Source organism: Pogoniulus pusillus, chromosome 3, assembly GCF_015220805.1.
Source record: "Pogoniulus pusillus isolate bPogPus1 chromosome 3, bPogPus1.pri, whole genome shotgun sequence".
NCBI lineage: Eukaryota > Metazoa > Chordata > Aves > Piciformes > Lybiidae > Pogoniulus > Pogoniulus pusillus.
Window position 1 is genome coordinate 5,156,195 of NC_087266.1, and position 24,412 is coordinate 5,180,606.

At 43.0% G+C, this 24,412-nt stretch overlaps 1 protein-coding gene across 14 annotated transcripts in view; it reads left to right on the forward strand.

The window, feature by feature from the left end:
- The window catches only part of DLG2 (discs large MAGUK scaffold protein 2), a 1,415,634-nt gene that overhangs the window by 13,466 nt on the left and 1,377,756 nt on the right, over window positions 1–24,412 (forward strand). For all 14 annotated transcript variants that reach the window (XM_064169211.1, XM_064169239.1, XM_064169248.1 and 11 more), the window contains exon 3: window positions 7,171–7,302. In XM_064169211.1, the coding sequence (XP_064025281.1) occupies window positions 7,171–7,302 (132 nt within the window). The remainder of the gene's footprint in view (window positions 1–7,170; window positions 7,303–24,412) is intronic.

Sequence of the window (24,412 nt, forward strand, 5' to 3'; positions counted from 1 at the left end):
CCATTCAACATACTCTGGTTTGAGGAGTCTCAGGAATGAAAGTTCTTAGGAACTGATTTTGCATGAGTTGTAGCTTTCATTATAGTTTCAGTGAACTATTGAAATCCATAAACATTCCTAAATTATCTTCAGATCTAATATATTTAGTTCATCTAAAGGGGAAATGATTTTAATAACATCTGGGAGCCATCTAGGAAAACTGTTTCCTGGATTCTGTAGCTGTTTCAATGGACATCGTGTTGTGTCAACTGCCATGTGCAGGCATGGCTGTGTTTGTCTCTGTCTCATATGAAGGCACAACATGTATCAAAGGCTTTCTAATCAACACAATTGCCTCCACACCAGTAGAACTGAAGTGCTTCCATTAGTATGTTTGGGGTAACCTGGAACCCCTCAAGCCATGACAAAGTACTGTTCTTTAAATGCTGCAGCAAGTACAATTAGATGAACTCCTATGGCATGGAAGTGAAGTCCAATCATGTTGCCTTCAAGCAAGCAAAATTCCCAAGGGTGTTTATATTTGGACAGGGCTGGGTGATAGGTTGGTCTGCATGGCCTTGGAGGTCTCTTCCAACCTGGTTGATTGTATGAGTCTATGAAGTAAATAGTTGAACATCAGATCTACAGGATGAAACTAACCATAGAATGTCCAAGTATTTTAAAGTATAGCATGGAGTTTGTTCCTGTATGGCAGTGCTGCAGTTGTTTAGACCAGTGTAAAGTGTACTTCAAATAATGACATTTTGATTTCACAGCATTCATGTGCTTTTCTTTCTGGATGTCCTGACAAGCACCATGCTGCTGCACCACATAAGCATGTAACTCAGTTTCTCCATATGTAGCTCCTTTAAGATTCTCAGTCACCTAAACACGTTCTTGTAATCAAAAGCAGAGTGTCCACCTGAAAAACCTAGACTCATTTCTTCCCCCCCTGTTTCTCCTTGCCTATATGACGCTTTGGTGATTGTAAACTGTGCTTGCAATGAATGAGAGCATGAAAAGGCATAGAAATGAACTAGAAGTGGAAAGGAATCCTGCTTTTGGGTATTGTGAGTGATATCCAGATCTCAGTTATGGACTCTGACAGGTGACTAATCCTGCTTTTGGGTATTGCAGGTGATATCCAGATCTCAGTTATGGGTTCTGAAATGTAGCTAAGGTAGAATTGATTTTGAGGTAATTTTATCAAAGTAGGTGATACATTTATTGCAGAACTTCCTTTCTTGCTTTTCAGTAGGTGTAATTGTGGCATTTAATCTTACATATGTTTAGCTTACATTTTAAGAGCAATGCTTTAGGTAAAAAAAAGTGTTTGTGTGTGTGAATTTATTTTCTCCTGATAAATAATACATATTACTCTGTATCAAAAAAAGACTGGATGAGGCTGTAGCCAGGTGGGGGTCAGTCTCTTCTCCCAGGCAACCAGCAACAGAACCAAGGAACACAGTCTCAAGTTGTGCTGGGGAAGGTCTAGGCTGGATGTTAGGAGGAAGTTGTTGGCAGAGAGAGTGATTGGAATGGGCTGCCCAGGGAGGTGGTGGAGTCACCATCCCTGGAGGTGTTCAAGAAAAGCCTGGATGAGGCACTTAGTGCTGTGGTCTCATTGGCTGGGTGCTAGGTTGGACTGGATGATCTTGGAGGTCTCTTCCAACCTGGTTGATTCTATGATTCTGCTCTGATTCTGTGATCTGCTTTTATGCATAGCTTAATTTCTTCCTGCTAGTATTTCTGAAATACCTTTTCTCTGTAGGTTTCGCTGAACCTACATATTAAAATATAACTTGTGCTGTATTAACAATGCATTTTCTATATAACTTTATTATTTGTTTCATCAAATTCATAAGCATTGTTCCAACAGATTTTTTGTCTCTGTAGTGTAACTTCCTACTTGTGGAGCTCTAAAAATCTACATTCCATAAAACTGTGCCTATAAAATGTGGTAACTATAAAATGTGGATTATTCTCTGATGTTCTCATCTAGGATAATTCCAAGGAAAGGGTTATTTGCCCTTTTGTTTGTTTCTTTTGTTTGTTACATAGACCAATACCTTACATTAAGCAGAGATTCTGTAGAAAACGAATTTCTTGTGTGGTAAAATTTGACATTGTTTGAGGGAGGAAAATTGTTTTCCAGTGAAATCCAATAAGCAAAGTTACTGAACCAGAGTTTTGTTCCAGTGTCACATATCTCTGCTTTGTCGAGTTGTAGGAAATTGCCCATTCCCTGATCACTAACATAACCCACAAACATTTATGAACTGGCTAAGAAAATACAGAATGATAAAGCAGTAAAATGTACAGAAGTGATTGTTAGATTCACTGATAACTTCTTGGACAAGGTATGGTAGGACTATAAAAGCTGTTTTATCCTTAAAGAATCATTTCTTGTTGTTCTAGTAAGATGTTCTGAGTGTGATTTGCTTGAACAAAACAGTGCTGCATACTATCTCGAATATATGTGAGTTGTTGTAGGCCTGTTATTTGTGATGGTTTGGGTGTTCCCCACCCCCCCCACCCCCCCACCCCTTTTGGAAATCACCGGGACTAGACTCAGCCAGCTCTGGAAATTGAATGAAGCTTATATTTACAATTTAGCGGAATATACAAGCTGATAGTTACAGTATATACATTTATAGACAGAAATGTACAAGGCAAAGGGTAATACAGAAACACAACAGCCCTCCCAGAAACCTGAGTCCCCAGGAGGGGCTCCCAACCACCCCTGCACCTTCTCCCACTCCTCTCAACCTTACCCCAGTCTCAAGGAAGGTTGGAGGTTTGGCCATGGGGTTAGACAGCAAAGTGGATTAATCAGAGAGATGGCAGAGAGGCTAGAGAGAGAAAAAAATGCAGCTCTGAACTCCCCAGCAGAAGTGCCTTATCTATGTTTGGATTCTTGTTCTTATAACTCTCAGCAAGCCTATGAGTGAAGTAGACATCACCATTGTTTTTCACAGCCTGTGGTATAATCCTTCTCACTGAAACATTCTAGCTAGGCTCAAACTAGCACAGGGTTCTAAAGGGTTCCTGTCAAAATCAAAGCCAACAGGAGCAATTTTAAAACAGTGTCATAATATGCAAAGGAAAAATAGAACAATGTCCAGTACACCCCGTGGGGCACAGCTGAGATTGGCTTTTCAGTGGTCTTTTGTTAGCTGACAAAGGACTTACTCGGAATCAACAGGGAGGTCCCCAACTTCGGATGTTAAATTGTGTGTTCAGTAGATTTGTAGTCTTGCTTGGATTTGGTTTTGGTGTCAGCAATGAAGAATAGTGATCATAGAATCAACCAGGTTGGAAGAGACCTCCAAGATCATCCAGTCCAACCTATCCTCCAGCCCTAGCCAGTCAACTAGACCATGTTCTTTAGATGCTATAGAACAAAGGCCTTTGTTCTACGTAACGGCAAGATATAGAACTTATTTTTGGCTGCTAAAAATGAACCATGTGCTCTATTAGATATTATAACCCTGTACATGCAGCAATCCAGTTCTTCATGAAAAACACCAGTCTGTCATTCTTCTTGATGGGAAGGAATTCAGCCTCAGAACCCTTGGTTTGATTTGGGTGCCTAGGAATATGAGTCTTATTTGACTGTTGTGCTGCAATCCAAGCAGTCAGTTCTTGCAGCCAAATGTTACTGAAGCTTTGTAGCTGTCAGGCAGCCCCAAAAGGCAAAGTACTGGATGTCCTCATCTGCTTTGGCTATAACTGGGTTATTATCTTGGAGAGAGTATTTAGTATTCTTCAGACATGCCATATTATAGTGTTGTTTCATATTGTTGTTTGGTGTTTGTGTGGAGGTATGAACGTTGTGTGGCAGTGATGAACAGGATTGTGTCCCATCGTGCTAACTACTGTACGCATCCATACGAAGATGCAGATCTAAGTAAATTATAAGCAGTAAAGCTGGTCAAAAAGGCTGAAAGTTGCTTTTTGGGAAAGCCTAATCTAGTGCCAAGATGTCTGGAAATTTGAATAGTCTCTGTGAGTCTCTGAACTTCTCAGGAGTGCTCCAGTAGCTGTGGTTACATAGCTCTCCTCTTGAAACCAGGACATTAGTGGTGGCTTTCAGCCACCTGGAGGTGCAACCTGTCACAGATTGTTGGGAAAATGGGATACACTGCTGCCAAGTGTGGTTGTGCAGGAAAAAGATGCAGCTCCGTGCAGGAGCTTAGGGAGTGAGTAAAAGTTAATGTATCTTATTAAAGCTAGAGAGGACAATTAGGCTCAAAGATAATTACTTGATCTGGGAGTTAGGCAGGATTTAGATTTAACACTAGAACTGTGCTCTGTTGCTGGTTGTTCAGTTTGCAGCGTTTAGGACTGGTTTTTTTTAGCTTGCTGAAATAAAAATTAATGTAATGAAAAGAAAAAGTGCTTTCTGCATGAGAGTGGTGAGAGCCTAGAATGGATTGCCCAGGGAGGTGGTTAAGGACCCATGCCTGAAGGTGTTTAAGGCCAGGCTGGATAAGGCTCTGTCCAACCTGGTGTTGGTGTCAGGGTGTCCCTGCCCATGGCAGGAGGGTTGTAACTATATGATCCTTGTGGTCCCTTCCAACCCTGACTGATTATATGATCCTGTGGTTGCCCAGGAAGATGGTTGAGGCCCCATCTCTGGAGGTGCTTAAGACCAGACTGGATGAGGCTGTGGGCAGCCTGATCTTGGGTAGGGTGTCCTTGCCCATGGCAGGGGGGTTGGAACTAGATGATCCTTGTGGTCCCTTCCAACTCTGGCTGATTCTGTGATTCTATGATTCTATGTCAGCACCCCCCACCAAGTGCCTAAGAAAGCAGTGGTAGGACATCTCTCTGGTACTCAATAGGCACTCAAATCCTGTTTCCCTGATTTCTCAGACTGCCTGCTATTGAAAAATGTCCTCCTTTTCAGTGTTCTCCCACTACTCTCTGCTGCTTCACTTTAATGCAAACAATCATGTATTCACTGTGCATTCCTCAGAGGAAGGTGAGTGCCTGATTCCAATACATTCTTTAAGTAATTATCTAATTGTTTTATTGAGAGCAGCCAGAATATAAATGTATTCATATAAATGAAAGGACAGGCATCAAAGGTGTGTCAAGTATAGTCACAAGGTTGTTGAAAGGTATGATGTGATTGGGGGTTGTCAAGGCAAAAAAAGATATTTATTCCCAATTATCTTTTTGGAAATATCCTAACAACATCCCACTTGGACCCAGACATTTGTTTTGAGGCTATGCTTTTGTGTTGACTGGAAGCACAGCCCATGTGTTACATTATGACCTTTAAAAGTGCTCATCTCTCTCTTCTCCCAGATTGCTCTCTTCTGCCAGACAGCCAGCAACAGAACAAGGGGACACAGTCTCAAGTTGTGCTGCGGGGGTATAAGTTGGATGTTAGGAGGAAGTTCTTCCCAGAATGTTTTGGCATTGGAATGGGCTGCCCAGGGAGGTGGTGGAGTCACCATCCCTGGAGGTGTTGAAGAAAAGCCTGGCTGAGGCACTTAGTGCCATGGTCTAGTTGACTGGCTAGGGCTGTGTGCTAGGTTGGACTGGATGATCTTGGAGCTCTCTTCCAACCTGGTTGATGTTCTGTAAGCTCTAAGTAGGTCCAAACTGCATTAGAAGCTTTAGGTGAAAACAAGGCATTTCTCTTGGCCTTACTGCCCCAGAAACAATTTTTTTTTCTTGGTGTCCTCCTCAAGGTGGAATTACAACAGACACTTGGGAGCTCCTTCGTTGTATAGAAGTCTACACTGCTCCAGAGTATTCCCTAATCTTCACATATATGCTGTGTACACATGCATGCTTTTATATACGTGTGCACACACACAAATACTTATTTAAATGCCATTCCATTTTATTCCTTGTATTTTTCCTTCCTCTGATAAAATGTTTGTGACCAGCCAGATCTTCTGAGGAACTAACTTCTTAAACATTAATAATTGATTAAATTCCCCCCCCCCCCCCCCTTTTTAAATGGAGAATGTTATCAGCTTACAGAATATGAGTGACGTCTCTGCCCTTGCTGTGAACTCATCAGTTGTCTCACCACAAGGCCTTGGAATTGGGATGGGCTGCCCAGGGAGGTGCTGGAGTGGCCATCCCTGGAGGTGTTCAGCAAAAGACTGGATGGGGCACTTAGTGCCATAGTCTGGTTGACTGGACATGGCTGGGTGCTAGGTTGGACTGGATGATCTTGGAGGTCTCTTCCAACCTGGTTGATTCTATGATTCTATGGTGTAGTTGATTGGATAGGGCTGATAGGTTGGACTGGCTGATCTTGGAGGTCTCTTCCAACCTGATTGATTCTGTGATTCTATGGTCTAGTTGATTGGATAGGGCTGAGTGCTAGGTTGGACTGGATGATCTTGGAGGTCTCTTCCAACCTGGTTGATTCTGTGATCTTATTGCAGTCTTGGTGGCAATATAATTACAAAAATGAGTACAGAGGTCTCAGTGTTACGTTCTTTGTGAACTAGTGAGCATGCAGAGGAGGAAAGGTAAAGTCTGATTCTCCATTTTTCTCCAGGTTTTGTGCATGTAAGATGGTGGCATTTGGATTTCATACGATTTTATGTGTCGTTCGTGCTCTTGGCAAATGACTACCCAGAGATAATAGCTGCAGGAGAAATAGAGCTCTGTTTCTCTGGACTAGATTGCTACATTTGAGCCAACACATGGATGAGAAAGTCTGCTATCAAAGTCTCATTTATAACAGAGAGGTAGATAGCAATTTTGTGTACTGAGGGAGCAGAAAAAAAAACACACTCTTGGACACCTGCCTTTTAGATTCACATTTGCTATTCACAGAACAGAGAATTGAGTGCTGCAGATGCAAAGCAAACACTTCCATGTCTTTCTGAATATGTTTTAAGGCCAATTTTCCTGCATGGGTATCCATAACAGTGATTGCCTATAATTTTGTAGCTTCTGCAAACTGTAATTTGGTCCAAACTCCATAGATTCCAGCTGGTTTTGGGAAAATGAAAGTTGAATGCTTGTTGTTAGTCCATTTTGCCCATGTTGCTTATTGCATAGAAGTAACAACAGAATGCAACAACATTAGTTACAAATGTTCCTTACATGTGTGAACAATGCCTTTAGAAATGTGAAATTAATAGCTGAGCCTTTAAGTACTTCACAGAGCCAATAAATAACTTTTTTTTCCCCCTACTTGTCTATTTTTAGATACTGACCGAGCTTTAGTGCTGCTGGAAGAATACTGTAAAAAATTAAGGAAGCCAGAAGAGCAACAACTGAAAAAAGCCATCAGAAAGGTGATGGGCATCTTTAAGAGCAGCTTGTTTCAGGCACTTCTAGGTAGGTACTAATATTTAACATTAGCTACACACTCTTGAAGGAGAGAGCTGGGTCAGAGCAAGTAATTTTCTTATTGATCACTGTTCAGTTTGTGTTTATAATGGAGCATCACATTTGAGATTATCCTTCCAGGTTCTCTCTAGGAAAATTCACTGTGCTGACATTCCAAAAGGTATTTTCTTATTTGTAGTGTAAGAAAGAGTAACAGAAAGTTGTGCAAGATAAGACATTGAAGAGTTATTCCTAATCTGTGCTGCTCTCCTTTATTTAATGGAAGTTAGTGAACTGGAGCAGGAAATAACTGTTTATGCAAAGTTGAAGGTGAAGCCATCTCCAAGCAGGTAAATGGCCAAAGTTTCATTTATTTCAATTGCACATCTTTAGCAATTGATATATTACAATGTATTACTCTTATTATGTATTGAAAAACACAGATGTAGGTAACATCTACAATCTTTGTGTCTTTTGCATTATGGTTTTGTGCAAAGTACTAGCCAATGAAACTCAGAAATGAGTCAGGAAAACTTGTCAAGGACACAGTGAAACTTTGGCAGAATGTTCCCATTCATGTGATGTTGCAGTGTTTAAGTAGACCTGCTGGCACATTGCTCAGTCCTTCTTCCGCTGACTTGAAGGCCCCCATTTCATCTTGTGAATTATGGTATTTGTCACAACCAAACACTTAGTGTTGTGGAGCTTTATATAAGATAGCCTCCATAAGTCGTTGTGTTTTCAAGGTCATGAATGTACCTGGTTGCTCTGGTGTCCCTGTTGTCCTTCATGCCATGCTGTGTCTGTGCTGCCAGTCATGGCAAGTGGTGACAGCAACTGTGCATCGCGCTTGCTCTACCTCTCTCTGCCCCCTTGCTCACATTACATTGGCCCCTCAGTATTTTATTCCTTCACAAGCATCTGCACGTTTTGTGCAGAATTAGTCTGAAGGGCACATTTCTTAGCACAAACAATGTCTGTGGAAGTCCACGTACCTTCAAGTTATGGTTGTTTGAAGCCAGAACAGCAACTGTGCTTATTGCAGTTAGGAAAATGTTTGATTATATATCACAACAGTAGTAGCACATCAATACTGCATTATTACTGTGAAGGTGATAGAGGCCCAGGAAGATTTAAAGTGGTTTCTCTAGGATTTAGCAAAAATGTGTGTTACCAGTCTCTAGCACCTCTTACAAATTAGTTAATGTCAGTACAATTTTAATGTCTCTCAGCTTCTTTGAAATGCTTAGCCTTGTTTTATAAACCCTACATATTTTTTTAATACCTCTGCATTCTTGAGAGAAGGAAATAGATTCACTATTGACTGATAATTATAAACAGGTTTCAATTAAAGAATGAAAAAAAAAATTTCTATGTTATATTTATGAAGATAACTATGGGTACAGAAGTACATGCTGAAGAAATAGACAAATCCCAGAAGTGACATTGGATGTACATTTACTACTGCAGTACTTTGAAGTAATCCTTTAAAGGGTTCTAACAACATGTGTGCTTTGTGTGTGGCTTCACTGCAGTATTTGCTGATGTATTACATATGCCAGAAATGAAAAAGTGATTAAAGTTACATTAAGGTTGAATCCAAAGAACAAATGAAATCTTTTGATTGCCACAGTAACAGATTGAGGGGTGTTGCAGGAATTAGATAGCATTGTAACTTATAGGCCTTTGGAAGTATTTTCTGTGTTCTTAAATACTTCTTTCTATAAAACAGATTTGGGAACCACAAGATGTGTTCAAAGTTTTTACATTTGGTTTGCTATTTGGTTGGTCTAGAGTCTGTAAGAATACAAAAGAGTGACCTCTCATCAGTATTTTGAATGTGATAGATGATGTTTCTACACAATAATGGGGTTCTTGCATAGTTGGTGTTTAAAAAGAAACCCAACACTTTCATGACATCTGTTTCAGCTTCCAGTTTCTTCCTTTCACCTATAAATCAAACAACCGCACAAAGAAATACTAAGGCAGAGCATCTTGTCTCTTCTTAAGTTCTATCCAGCTAGTGTTCCTTTGTCCTTTATAGTTACAGAATGTCTAATAGTCTTGAAAGCGTCCATTTCTGAGTGTCTAATCTTGATTTTCAGAGTGTGTATCGCGATTCAAAACTTGATCTCATTTACAGAATGAGAACTGATTGACCTTTGGAATAGTGAGGCTGTAACTACTAATGGAAAATGTGATTTTTGTACAGAATCATTAACCCAGATGCAAAAGTGCACGTTCCTACCAGGGGTTGAGTTAACATCATTTTGTGTGCCAAAATCAGATTTTGTAGGTCACAGAATCATAGAATCAACCAGATTGGAAGACAGCTCCGAGATCATCCAGTCCAACCTAGCACCCAGCCCTAGCCAGTCAACCAGACCATGGCACCAAGTGCCTCTGCCAGGCTTTTCTTGAACACCTCCAGGGACAGTGACTCCATCACCTCCCTGGGCAGCCCATTCCAATGCCAATCACTCTCTTTGCCAACAACTTCCTCCTAATATCCAGCCTAGACCTCCCCTGTCACAACTTGAGACTGTGTCCCCTTGTTCTGTTGCTGGTTGTCTGGCAGAAGAGACTGACCCCTACCTGGCTACAGCCTCCCTTCAGGTAGTTGTAGAGAGCAAGGAGGTCACCCCTGAGCCTCCTCTTCTGCAGGCTGCACACCCACAGCTCCCTCAGCCTCTGCTCACAGGGCTGTGTTCCAGGCCTCTCACCATCTTTATTGCCCTTCTCTGAACACGTTCCAGCACCTCAACATCTCTCTTGGATTGAGGGGCCCAGAACTGGACACAGGACTCAAGGTGTGGCCTGACCAGTGTTGAGTACAAGGGAAGAATAACCTCTCTTGTCCTACTAGCCACACTCTTCCTGATATAGCTTCAGTAGAATTTGATTCCTTTATAAATAAATCCAGCAGCTGTAATCATCCCTGTGCTTCAGGTACATGTTCAGTTCTCATTAGCTTCCAAAATACTTTAAATATCTGTAGGATGTCTTAAGTATAACAGGAACAAATAAATAAAAATAGTTGTAATTGGAGGCACTTTTCAAGTCTAGTGATGCTTAGTTCATTCTATTCTCAAATTTATGCTTCTGCCATCTTTGAAAGTGAGCTCTCCATGCCTGTGTGATTGCTTTTAGTTTCAATGTGTTTCAGAAATAGTAACTGAATGGGGAAACAATAGGAGAAAAATGGGGATTCAATGTTTTTCATGGGGGTATTCTACACAAGAAGTGACTTTAAGTATGGAAGTAAAAGTTCTGTAAGTGGTTTATGGAAGATCTATTGAAAGATGTCACTCTACATTTTAATTCAGGTTCAAAAATATCTCCTTTTCCCTGCAGGCTGTTCTTGTTGCTGGTCTTCTTGCTAAAGTCACTGTGTTCAGTTATAGCTGAGTTAGTTGCTAAGAGGCACATTTTCAAAGCCACATGTGGAGCTGCAGTCTCTGGAGTCCCATTAAGACCCCAGTGGCCCAAACACAATGCTTTGAAAATCCAGCCCTAACAGGAGGGAGGAGGATAAAATCTCCAGAAGGAGCATGCTAGAGGGACAATGCATATTTAGATATTGACATTACTCCTAAGTGTTATGAAATATGCAAAATCAATAATCAATATTAATTTTGAAACCTAGGCAAAGATTGTGGTGGTAGCTTAGGAGTAGTGGTGGGATTGTGAGCAGTTGGACTGAGAGAGTGATTTGCCATTGGAATGGGCTGCCCAGGAGGTGGTGGAGTCATTGTCCCTGGAGGTGTTCAAGAAAAGCCTGGCTGAGGCACTTAGTGCCATAGTCTGGTTGATTTGCTATGGCTGGGTGCTAGGTTGGACTGGCTGATCTTGGAGGTCTCTTCCAACCTGCTTGATTCTGTGATTCTACGAAAATCACAGCTTCCTTTGCAATTGCAGCACACGTTCTGGGGTGAACATTTACATGTTTTAAAACCTTGCAAGGAAGAGGAAATGAAACTTTTGGGAATCCAGATGCCTTGTTTGTCAGGATTCACTCATATTGGGGCATCTTGGATCATAGAATCATATGGATGCACTGTGTGGAGAGAAAAGAGGGAGTAGTAGTCATTTCATAGAATCATAGAATCAGTCAGGGTTGGAAGGGACCACAAGAATTATTTAGTTCCAACCCCCATTCTGTGGGCAGGGACACCCTACCCTATATCAGGCTGGCCAGAGTCCCATCCAGCCTGGCCTTAAACATCTCCAGGGATGGGGCCTCAACCACCTCCCTGGGCAACCCATTCCAGCCTCTCACCACTCTCACACTGAGCAACTTCCTCCTCACCTCCAGTCTGAATCTCCCCATCTCCAGCTTTGCTCCACTCCCCCTAGTCCTGTCACTCCCTGATAGCCTAAAAAGTCCCTCCCCAGCTTTTTTGTAGGCCCCCTTCAGATACGGGAAGGCCAAAAGCTGGTCACCTTGGAGCCTCCTCTTCTCCAGACTCAACAGCCCCAACTCCTTCCTTCTGTCCTCACAGCAGAGCTGCTGCAGCCCTCTGAGCATACTCGTGGCCCTTCTCTGGACACGCTCCAGTATCTCCACATCCTTCTTGTAATAGGGGCTGCAGAACAGAATGCAGTACTCCAGGTGGGGTCTCACAAGAGCAGGGTAGAGGAGGTCACTTGAATATGTCAAAATAACCAAACAATTTATTTTTTTTCCCCTTTCTCTCTAGTTCTATTCTTTATGAAACTTAATCAGTTTTTAGGATGCAATAGATAGCTGAGTACAGTTTATTTCTAACCCCCCTGCTGTATATTTGTGTAGCCTTCATTTCATTAGGAAAAGTGCATGATTTTACAGCTTAGAAGGCCTTTATGCAGGATGAGAATGGATGAAAGAGGTTTATGTCAGTGTTGTTAGTGGTTTTTTGGTTTCGTTTGTTTTTTTTGGTAGATGTATCTCTATAAAACATCATTTTGATTCTAGTAGGAATTAAAGTGCCACAAATAGCTGTAATCATCTTATGCAGCATTAGGTAAAAACTGATTTCAACTGGGTTTTCTAAAATTCAGATAAACCTGATCTGCAGTGGGTGACGTATTTCCTGAGGACTTTGAAACCATGTCTTATCATAGAATCATAGAATCATAGAATTAACCAGGTTGGAAGAGACCTCCAAGATCATCCAGTCCAACCTATCCCCCAGCCCTAGCCAGTCAACTAGACCATGTCTTTTTTTTGCCTGAATTTCAAAACTGGCATATTTTCAATGACTATTTACAGTGCTTTTTCTTTCTCTTTATCTTTTCTCTTTTTCCTGAGGACTTTGAAACTGTGTCTTATGGCTTTTTTTCCCCTGAATTTTAAAATTGGCCTAATTTCAATGACAATTTGCAGTGCCTTTTCTTTTTCTTTTTCTTTTTCTTTTTCTTTTTCTTTTTCTTTTTCTTTTTTTCTTTTTTTTTTTTTTTTTTTTTTTTGGTGTTTTTGTTTTCCTATGGTATTGTACCCAGGTGGGCAGGAGAGCCAATGGCATCCTGGCCTGGATCGGAAACAGTGTGGCCAGTAGGACAAGGGAGGGTATTCTTCCCCTGTACTCATCACTGGTCAGGCTACACCTTGAATCCTGTGTCCAGTTCTGGGCTCTTCAATTCAAGATAGATGTTGAGGTGCTGGAGCGTGTCCAGAGAAGGACAACAAAGCTGGTGATAGGCCTGAAACACAGCCCTGTGAGGAGAGGCTGAAGGAGTTAGGGGTGTTTGGCCTGGAGAAGAGGAGGCTCAGGGAGGGCCTCATTGCTGTCTACAACTACCTGAAGGGAGGCTGTAGCCAGGTGGGGGTTGGTCTCTTCTGTCAGGCAATCAGCAACAAAAGAAGAGGACAGAGTCTCAAGTTGTGGTGGGGGAGGTCTAGGCTGGATGTCAGGAGGAAGTTCCTGGCAGAGAGAGTGATTGGCATTGGAATGGGCTGCCCAGGGAGGTGGTGGAGTCACCATCCCTGGAGGTGTTCAAGAAAAGCCTGGCTGAGGCACTTAGTGCCATGGTCTGGTTGACTGGCTAGGGCTGGGTGCTAGGTTGGACTGGATGATCTTGGAGCTGTCTTCCAACCTGGTTGATTCTATGATTCTGTGATTGTGCCACTTGAGCAAAGTAATGTGGATATTATGAAACTGCCTTTCTTAAAAGCTGCTATAGCAGACATTCCTGTAAGGATTACAGAGTTTACTGCTCATCTGTGCCACAGCCTTTATTCAGAGACTTAGGGTATATTTTTTGTATTTTTAGTAATGGGGGGATTTTTTAGACTGTTTACCTCTTTCAGCTCACTTTTAAATAAGCCCTGTTATAACAATGAATTTTAAAAGCCTGATAATGTCTTTTACACCAAGTCAAAAGAGAAGTCAATTAGTTCTCCTGCAATCACATGTTAGTTTTCTATTGAAATTTGCTTAAATGAAGTGGCAGTACATCTCAATAGTGTTAAGATGGTATCCAGTCTTCCAGGAATCTGGTTATATCATGCTGTAGGACCGATAGGCTATATGACTAGGACATAAAAAATAGCCATTTAAATTGATTGGATAGGCCTGGGTCATAGGTTGGACTGGATGGTCTCTTCCAACTTGGTTGATTCTGAAACACCCTGGAGGTGTTTAAGGCCAGGCTGGATGAGGCTCTGGCCAGCCTGATCTAGAGTAGAGTGTCCCTGCCCATGACAGGGGAGTTGGAACTGGATGATCCTTGTGGTCCCTTCCAACCCTGACTGATTTTGTGATTCTATGAGTCTTTGATGCTGTGGTTAATGGAAAGACAAGGAATTTGTCTAGGTGTTTAAGAAGAAACCTTTGTGTCAGAATGAGGCTGGTCAGAACTGGGGAACAGATGTGTGAACAGCAGGATAAATGATGAGAAAAGCACAAAACCTGCAACACAGTTCTGGGCTGGAAATGATTCTGCACCAACGTAAGTGCTGAAGAATAATTACAGATGCCAGAGAAAAAGTCAGGATCATCCAACACCTCAAAAGTCCAGTCCAACATACATGGTTGTGCTGGCCTTCCTTGTTAAAAAGCTTATGAGATATGCACAAGAGGCATGGAAATAATCTATAAAATACCACAGGGTGTTACTGTCTGCTGCTGTGATCCATCTTTAAGAAACACTGCACTCGTATTTTCAGGCTACCACAACTACCAAGACCTCTTTTATAGTTCTTTCTTGGAGTGAACATAAGATTTGTTCATCTTAGCACCACAGAAAATATAATGATGCCAATTTTTATAAGGTTTCTGGAAAACCTGATGGAGTTGAGGGTATAAAATGAGGAGTGTGGTTGACAATCACCTTTTGAAGGTGATGATCAGGATACCTGTCTGGTGAATGTGAGGCAGGCTGTGGATGGAGTCTACCTGGACCTCAGCAAAGCCTTTGACACCGTCTGCCACAGTAAACTCCTGGCAAAGCTGGTGGCTTATGGCTTGGACAGATTCACGCTGAAATGGGCCAAAAACTGGTTGAAGGGCTGGGCCCAGAGAATGGTGGTGAATGGTGCCACATCCAGTTGGCAGCTGTCACTAGTGGTGTTCCCCAGAGATCAGTGCTGGGCCCAGTCCTGTTCCATATCTTATTGATGGTCTGGATGAGGGGATTGAGTCCAGCATAGGTAAGTTTGCAGATGACACCAAGCTAGGAGCAGGTGTGGATCTGCTGGAAGGTAGGAGAGCCCTGCAGAGGGACCTTGACAGGCTGGATGGGTGGGCAGAGGCCAATGGGATGAGATTTAACAAGGCCAAGTGCAGGGTTATATGCTTTGGCCACAACAACCCCAAGCAGCATTACAGGCTAGAACAGAGTGGCTGAGAGCAGCCACGAAGAAAGCCAGGTGTGGATTGGTCTTTTCTCCCAGTCAACCAGCAACAAGACAAGGGGACACAGTCTGAAGTTGTTCTGGGGGAGGTCTAGGCTGGATGTTAGGAGGAAGTTCTTCATGGTAGAGAGTGATTTGCCATTGTAATGGGCTGCCCAGGGAAGTGGTGGAGTCACCATCCCTGGAGGTGTTCAAGAAATGGCTGAGGCACTTAGTGCCATGGTCTAGTTGATTAGCCAGGGCTGGGTGCTAGGTTGGACTGGCTGATCTTGGAGGTCTCTTCCAACCTGGTTGATTCTATGATTCTATAATTGGTGGCCCTTGCTAGTACTGATCTTCCTCAACCCACAGGATGAGGCATGTTTCAGCACTTAGTGCTGTGTCAGTGTTTCAGGGAGCAGAAGGATATGAAGAACTGCTGTGCTGGAGAACTGTTCAGTAGGAAGCACAACCAGGTGTTTTCTGTTCATACCTGCCAAGCTCTCTCTCGGTAGATGCTTTCAGCTCGCTTATGTGTTGGGTGCATTTAGCTACTTACAGTGCTCCCGAGTGTAAGGTCACTGATCTCATGTGTCATTGTTTGCTAGACTTAATCTCAGTGAGCTGGTTTCTGATCATGTCAGGCTATTTTGGCTCCTGTAACAACACCGAATTCCTCAGGAATTAATCCTGGGCAGCCAAGCCTGCGTCTGGCCCAGGGACATTAGGCAATCCTCTTGCCACGGTTCTGAGTCTGGCACTCACAAAGAGTTCAAAGAAAATACTCTCACTGGCTTTGCTTGCCTTCAGCCATGTGTTGGAGTGATTCTTTCAGAGATTTATATTCAGACTCTCCCAGACTGAGAAATAAAGATTCTTCTATAGCTGTATCTAAAAATATTGAAACCCTCCCTGGCTGTTACAAACATTGAGAAGTGATAGAAATGCACAAAACCCCTTCAGTGCTCTGTCATATTTGAGAGGCACTCAAATGACATCTCTGACAATGGGGAAGCCTGTTATTACTCCACACAGAGTCCTACTTTCCCAAACTGGCATCTTTCTTTGTTGCAGCATAAATTAGAGCAGAGATGAAATTTAAATTCAAGGGCAGCTTTTGTTTTGCCTGAAGACAGCTGCAGCTGCTTTTATTCTTGAAGTCCAATTCTCTTAGTAAGCAAATTTGTGCTTTCTCTCAAAAGAGCCAGAGGTAGCAGTGCTACATCTTCAGCATGGTTTGAAGCCCTGTGATCTTTTTTCCTCCCTTCAATCTGGGGGGCTGGATTGCAGCCAGCTTGAGGAGCTAACCCTTGCAGTTCTCTGGTCAAAGTCTAGTCATGCAGAGTGAACTATTAGTTAAAAAAACAAAGAACACCCTCCCAGAAAAAAAACCCAAACCAAACAAAACCCTCCACCCAACCAACTGAAAAAACACAACAAACCACCAAAAAACCATGCCCAAAATTAAGCAAACAAAAAAAAAATGAACAAGGTAGATCTCATGTAATTGATGTCCAGGGGATTTTGGCCCACTGCTATTTTGCTTCCAAGGTGTGCTAGTTTGAGCCTAGCTGGGATATTTTGGTGAGAAGAATTAGATTATAGGCTGTGAAAAGGAAGCAGTGGTGATGGCTACTGCACTCATAGGCTTGCTGAGATGTAGAAGAACAAGAACATAAATGTAGATAAGAGAGATGCTCTCTGTCTCTGGGGATGCATGAACTTCTCTCTATAACCTAACTTGCTACTTGACTAATCCATCTGCTTCCTAACTCCTCTGGATGACCCTCCAAACTCACCTTGAATGTAAGGCAAAGTCTGGAGTAAGGTAGAGGGGTGGTAGAAGGTGGAAGAGAAGGTTGAGAGCCCCTCCTGGGGACTCAGGTCTCTTGAAGGCTGTTGTGTTTCTTTATTACCTTTTACCTTGTATATTTCTGTCTATAACTGTATATACTGTAAATATCTGCTTGTATGTTGTGCTAAGCTATAAATATAAGCTTCATTCAATTTCCAGGTCGACTCAGCCTAGACTGGGTGATTTTTCTTAAGTCTAGGAGGGGGCAGGTAACACCCAAACCGTCACACAAGGCACTGCAGTGCTCCCTGCAGTAACATAGTTTCTCTCCGTCTCTCCTAATTCTCCCCACTCTCTGGTACCTGCAGGTCCTTTGAAGGAGTTGAGGCTTCTTCACATCTATCAAGTTGCACTGGGAACTGGGGTCCAAGTTGCATTGAACATCAGGCACAGGGCTCAAAGTTAGCCAGTGACAGCTGGCAGACAGATGCACATGCAGGCAAAAGACAGACAGACATCATGTTATAGCGAGCTGAAGATATCCTGAGAAGGGAGTTTCACTGAGGTTTGAAATGTTACCCAGGCTTTCTTGGTTCTGTCTGTCACAAACAAGCTGAAATATTCATTAATCTCTGAAAATCCCAGAATTACTTTTGCCTTTGGTACTTGCTGGTGTTACATTGATGCCTTAGGGGGTTAGAGAAGAGGGGAAACCAGAGCCAGGGCATGGCACTCCCTGTTCTTCCTGGCTGGCTGTTCCTCCACCTTGAGAGAAGATGTGTGTGAGAGGATGTGGGAATCTTATGTGGTTACCCTCAGTGGGTTTTTGTTTGAAAGACTGTAAATATTACAAGCTTGGGAATGACCAGAGAAGGCCTCACCCCCAGAGTAAAGCTGTGACCCCTCTTAAATTTCTGGGAATTTTCACTGGGATCTCATCCTTGCTGTTGATCTTTTCATCGAATTACAGGATGGATTTGGTTGGAAGGGACCTCAAGGATCATCCAGTTCCAACCCCCTGCCATAGGCAAGGACACCTCCCACTAGAACAGGTAACTCCAGGCCTCATCCAACCTGGCCTTGAGCATCCACATCCTCCCTGGGCAACCTGTGCAAGTGTTTCACCACCCTCACTGTAAAGAACTTCTTCCTAACTTCTAGTTTGAATCTCCTCTCTTCCAGTTTAAACCCATTACTCCTCATCCTGTCATTACAAGACCTTGTCAATAGTCCCTCCCCAGCCTTCCTGTAGGTGCCCTTCAGATACTGGAAGGCCACTATGAGGTCTTCTCGAAGCCTTCTCTTCTCCAGACTGAAGAGCCCCAACTCTTGTAGCCTGTCCTCATAGCAGAGCTGCTGCAGCCCCCTGAGCATTTTTGTGGCCCTCCTCTGGACTTGCTTTAACAGTTCCATGCCCTTCTTGTTCTGAAGGCTCCAGAACTGCACACAGGACTCCAGGTGGAGTCTGACGAGTGCAGAGCCAAGGGGAGAATCCTCTCCCTTGTCCTGCTGGCCATGTTTTTTCCTTAAAGAATTGCATTGGGTATGGATGTTGATGGACTCTGAAAATTTCAGAATCCCAGCCCGGGTCAGTATTTGGATTCTCAGTCTATTTGTGTACAAGAAGAAACTGATTACAGCACTGATACAACCTAGGTAATACATAATCACTTGTAATCCTAGTGCAGCCCTCTGCTCATGTTTTGCTGCCTTTTAACCACAGAGTGATAGCATTTGCTCTCAGACAAGGAATTCAGAAGCTTAGTGGACTTTTCTTATTGGAAGCTCTACATTGGAAATCAACCATTTTTAGAAGTTTTTAATATGAGCAGTGTGATAATTGTCCATCATGTTAGGTTTCAATATCCAGCAAGGAATGAAAGCCTTTTTTTTTTGTTCCTATAGTGTTTTTCTTTTCTATTTTTTTTTTTTTTTTTGCCCATATGGACTCCACGTATAATTAGACTTAATAAAATGCAGTTGCAGCAGCTGTTGCTGTGTGGCTGCTGTCCCAGTGTGAAGCTTTTCTTTCTCTTTGCATTAAACAGGGATAGCCCTTTATTAGTGGTTTGTGGTGAGAGCTGGAGACAAATTATTAAGAGATGCATTTAGATAATTTGGTTTTATTCTGAATAACGTATTCTCCTTTGTCAAGATGAGGGAATATAAAAGAAGAATGGGATAGATGATTTTTTTTGGCATCAAATAAAGAAGGAGTGGATTTATATCTTGCTAATGTAGTTTGTACATCTACTAATAAAATGGGAGAAAATAATCTGGAACAAGATGTTCCATCGCTAATCCCAGTGTTTATTTTTGTCTCAAAAATAGCAGAGCTGTTCTCCCTCCCTAATGTTTTAGTCTGCAGAGTCATTTTAGGCTAGACTGTGATGTGGGCTTTGTTTAGTGAATATAACTTCTTAAGAGGATGTGTGGTAATTTTGAAATCACAGGAACATTTTTTAGCCTTGATGAGTGTTACACCTTTTGCTTTTCAAAGCTTTGATAACTGAGCCAAATCTGTTTTCTGGTGCCACCCCTGTGGCTCTTCTGAAATCTCAGGACTCTTTTTCTTAACCCTCTGCTTCCAGTGTCAGAGACAGTGCAAAACCTTGACTTAAGTACAATTAGGATTCAGCACTGAATAGTAAGATGCATGAGAGTAAATAGTTAATCTTACATATACATATATTTGTATATATATGTATTTGTCTGGCTATCTATGTGACAGTTTGGGAGTTACCCATGCCCCTACTTTTATGAAATCACCCAGACTAGACTCAGCTGAGCTGGAAATTAAGGAATGAAGCTTCATATTTACAGCTTAGCACAATAGACAAGCAGATACTTACAATATTTACAGCTCTAAATAGAAATAACAGTATCACAGTATCAGTATCACAGTATCACAGTATCATCAGGGTTGGAAGAGACCTCACAGATCATCAAGTCCAACCCTTTACCGCAGAGCTCAAGGCTAGACCATAGCACCAAGTGCCACGTCCAACCTTGCCTTGAACTGCCCCAGAGACGACGACTCCACCACCTCCCCGAATGTGCAACTTAAAGGTAATACAGAAACACAGCAGCCCTCCCAGAAATCAGAGTCCCTACAAGGGACCCTTCCACCTCCTTTCCATCTCTCTACCTTATCCCAGAGTTTGCCTTATGTGCAAGGTGAGATTGGAGGATCGGCTAGGGGGGGTTAGAAAGCAGAAGGATTAGTTACACAGAAGCAGCCCAGGGAGAAAAGCACAAGCACCAAGTGCAACAGAGACCTACACACTCTCACTCTCCTGCTGTGTCTTATCTATGTTTTGTGTTGTTTTTGTACATCTCAGCAAGCCTATGAGAGAAGTAGATATCACCATTGTTTCCTTTTCACAGCCTATAATCTAATTTCTCTCATTAAATTATTCCAATTTGCCTTAAACTAGCACTATATATATACACACATGCATATACAGTACTTAGATATATATAGATAGATAAATATATACACATTAATATACAGTACTTATATATACATATCTATACTAAGGGTTAAATGTGGATATATTTATCTCAGACTTCTACTGTGGTTTGCTCAGGTGTGATTCTCTACTTTGGAGCTCTGTTAGATATGAAAATACCTCTTGACAAGAAATACTGGACACTGTGTTGTTCATTCCCACAGTGGGTTTATTGTGTCTTGTGGTCCCTTTCTTGGTCTGTCTTTAGCCTCTGTCACCCTGATCTGCCACCGAGATGATTATGAGCTACTTTCAAAGAAAACTCAATTTATATGTCCTTCATTTGTTCTTTCCTGTCTCCATTTTGTCATCACAGTCTTTTAGTTTTGAATTTCTGCTGATGTAGTTGATTAGGGCACTTTTGCATAACATCCCAGGCACAAGACATGGAAAATAGCTTTTATAGTAATTATCAGCATGTTATGTTACACAGAAATGCTGTGGTATTGCAAAACAGTGTTTATTGATGATCTGGATGAGGGGATTGAGTCCATCATCAGTAAGTTTGCAGATGACACCAAGCTAGGAGCAGCTGTGGATCTGTTGGAGAGTAGGAGAGCCCTGCACAGGGACCTTGCCAGGCTGGATGTGTGGGCAGAGGCCAATGGGATGAGACTGAACAAGGAACAAGGCCAAGTCCAGGGTTCTACAGTTCTACACTTTGGCCACAACAACCCTAAGCAGTTTTTATTCTCATCATTGTTTAAACTAGATGTTAGGAAGAAGTTCCTTACAGTGGAGGTGGTGAGACACTGGCACAGGTTGCTCAGGGAGGTTGTGGCTGCTCCCTCCCTGGAGGTGTTCAAGGCCAGGTTGGATGAGGCCTTGAGTGAGCTGTTCTAGTGAGAGGTGTCTCTGCCTGTGGCAGGGGGTTGGAACTGGATGGTCCTTGAGGTCCCTTCCTGCCTAAACTGCCTTAACCATTCTATGATTCTCTGGCTGCTTTGTAGCAAGCCTGCCCTCTGAGGATTTACCGGTGAGTTTTGGAGTGGCAGATTGTCCTTCTCAGGTTTGTTTAGTTACTTTTACCTTATAGGAAATTAATTTGCATTTTAAGTTTTGTAAATATGGAGGTGTGGAGATTCAGCCTGGAGGTGAGGAGGAAGTTGTTCAGCATGAGAGTGCTGAGAGGCTGGAATGGGTTGCCCAGGGGAGTGGTTGAGGCCCCATTGCTGGAGGTGTTTAAGGCCAGGCTGGATGAGGCTGTGGGCAGCCTGCTCTAGGGTAGGGTGTCCCTGGGCATGGCAATGGGGGTTGGAACTAAATGATCCTTGTGGTCCCTTCCAACCCTGACTGATCCTATGATTCTTTATTGTGTGGAAGAAAATAAATATAATTGGAAAATGTAACCTTGAGCTCTCTGAAGCTGTGAAACCCTTTCTCTAAACAAAGTTTAGAGTGACATCTTGTGGTAACACTGATTTAAAATACACATATCCGTTGGTATTGTTATGTCCTCGGTTAAGTGCAGTGTTTCCTTTAGTTACAACGTTGTGCATTGCTTAGCAGAAGTGGGGCTGTTCAAGGCAGGATTGGACGTGGCACTTGGTGCCATGGTCTAGCCTTGAGCTCTGTGATAAAGGGTTGGACTTGATGATTTGTGAGGTCTCTTCCAACCTTGGTGATACTGTGATACTGTGATACCGTGATAATGACTCCTGAGCACCTCTGGGGCTTCTTTGAGGCCAGAGGAAACATCGCTCTCTGGTGTGAGAATCCTACGGCTATGCTTTATCTTGATGGGATCATAGAATGCTGTACCCAGGCTTTCTATCAAGTTGCACTGGGAACTGGGGTCCAAGTTGCATTGAACATCAGGCACAGGGCTCACAGTTAGCCAGTGACAGCTGGCAGACAGATGCACATGCAGGCAAAAGACAGACAGACATCATGTTATAGCGAGCTGAAGATATCCTGAGAAGGGAGTTTCACTGAGGTTTGAAATGTTACCCAGGCTTTCTTGGTTCTGTCTGTCACAAACAAGCTGAAATATTCATTAATCTCTGAAAATCCCAGAATTACTTTTGCCTTTGGTACTTGCTGGTGTTACATTGATGCCTTAGGGGGTTAGAGAAGAGGGGAAACCAGAGCCAGGGCATGGCACTCCCTGTTCTTCCTGGCTGGCTGTTCCTCCACCTTGAGAGAAGATGTGTGTGAGAGGATGTGGGAATCTTATGTGGTTACCCTCAGTGGGTTTTTGTTTGAAAGACTGTAAATATTACAAGCTTGGGAATGACCAGAGAAGGCCTCACCCCCAGAGTAAAGCTGTGACCCCTCTTAAATTTCTGGGAATTTTCACTGGGATCTCATCCTTGCTGTTGATCTTTTCATCAAATCATAGAATGGATTTGGTTGGAAGTGACCTCAAGGATCATCCAGTTCCAACCCCCTGCCATAGGCAAGGACACCTCCCACTAGAACAGGTTGCTCCAGGCCTCATCCAACCTGGCCTTGAACACTTCCAGGGAGGGAACATCCACAACCTCCCTGGGCAACCTGTAAAGAACTTCCTAACATGCAGTTTAAATCTCCTCTCTGCCAGTTTAAACCCACTAACCCTCATCTTGTCATTACAAGACCTTGTCAATAGTCCCTCCCCAGCCTTCCTGTAGGTGCCCTTCAGATACTGGAAGATCACTGCAGGGTCTTCTCAAAGCCTTCTCTTCTCCAGGCTGAAGAGCCCCAACTCTTGTAGCCTGTCCTCATAGCAGAGCTGCTGCAGCCCTCTGAGCATTTTTGTGGCCCTTCTCTGGACTTGCTTTAATAGTTCCATGCCCTTCTTGTGCTGGGGTTTCCAGAACTGCACACAGGACTCCAGGTGGGGTCTGAGGAGAGCAGAGTAAAAGGGGAGAATCCCCTCCCTTGCCCTGCTGGCCACACTTGATGCAGCCCAGCACATGGTTGCTCTCTGGGCCGCACTCACATTGCTGGCTCATGTTGAGCTTTTCATCACTCTAGACCCCCAGGTCCTTTTCCCCAGGGCTGCTCACAGCCATTCACCACCGTGCCTGGATTTGTGCTTTCACTGCATGAAACTTATCCTATGAATACCTACGAGTTCTCAGTGTTTTAAGCTCCAATCCAAGATGTTTTAATGCTCTCTCTTCCACTTACTGTCTTCTGGAATCATGCAGAGGCTTTAACTAGCTGTGATGCAAAGCAAGCAGGGGCACAACGTCTCTCAGCAACATCTGTTTGTGCAAATTCATTAGCTGTCCAAAGATCTGTTTAGTTTCAGGTAAAAATAAATATGTCTGGGAAGTTAGCATGAGGGATTTGTCAACATGGAAGTGAGTAAGCCAATTTAATATCTGTATTGCAATAGTGAGTACACTCTCTACATATGGATCAGCCTTCCAGGTACTAAGTGGTGTAAACACATTGCCACCAAAGCTCATCCAAATGCGTAGCAGCAGGAGCTCAACATGCAGGCTTGTACAGTGTATCTAAATGTAACACAAATCTCTTCAACACAAGGTGGGGGTGTAGGATGGTTTTGTGCTTGAAGGATTTGGAAACACACATTAAGATTTGCTTTCTCTTTTGGGAAGCACTCTGCAGAAATGTGAGGCAGTGGACCCATAGAGAGAAGAGGAGGCTCAGGGGTGACCTCATTGCTGTCTACAACTACCTGAAGGGAGGCTGTAGCCAGGTAGGGGTCAGTCTCCTCTGCCAGGCAACCAGCAACAGAACCAGGGGATACAGTCTCAAGTTATTCTGAGGGAGGTCTAGGCTGGATGTTTGGAGGAAGTTGTTGGCAGAGAGAGTGATTGGCATTGGAATGGGCTGCCCAGGGAGGTGGTGGAGTTGCTGTCCCTGGAAGTGTTGAAGAAAAGCCTGGCTGAGGCACTTAGTGCCATGGTCTAGTTGACTGGCTAGGGCTGGGTGCTAGGTTGGAGTGGATGATCTTGGAGGTCTCTTCCATCCTGGATGATTCTATAATTCTATGATTGTCAGGTCAAGCACAACACTGCTTGTTATGGTCTCTCAAATCAGCCA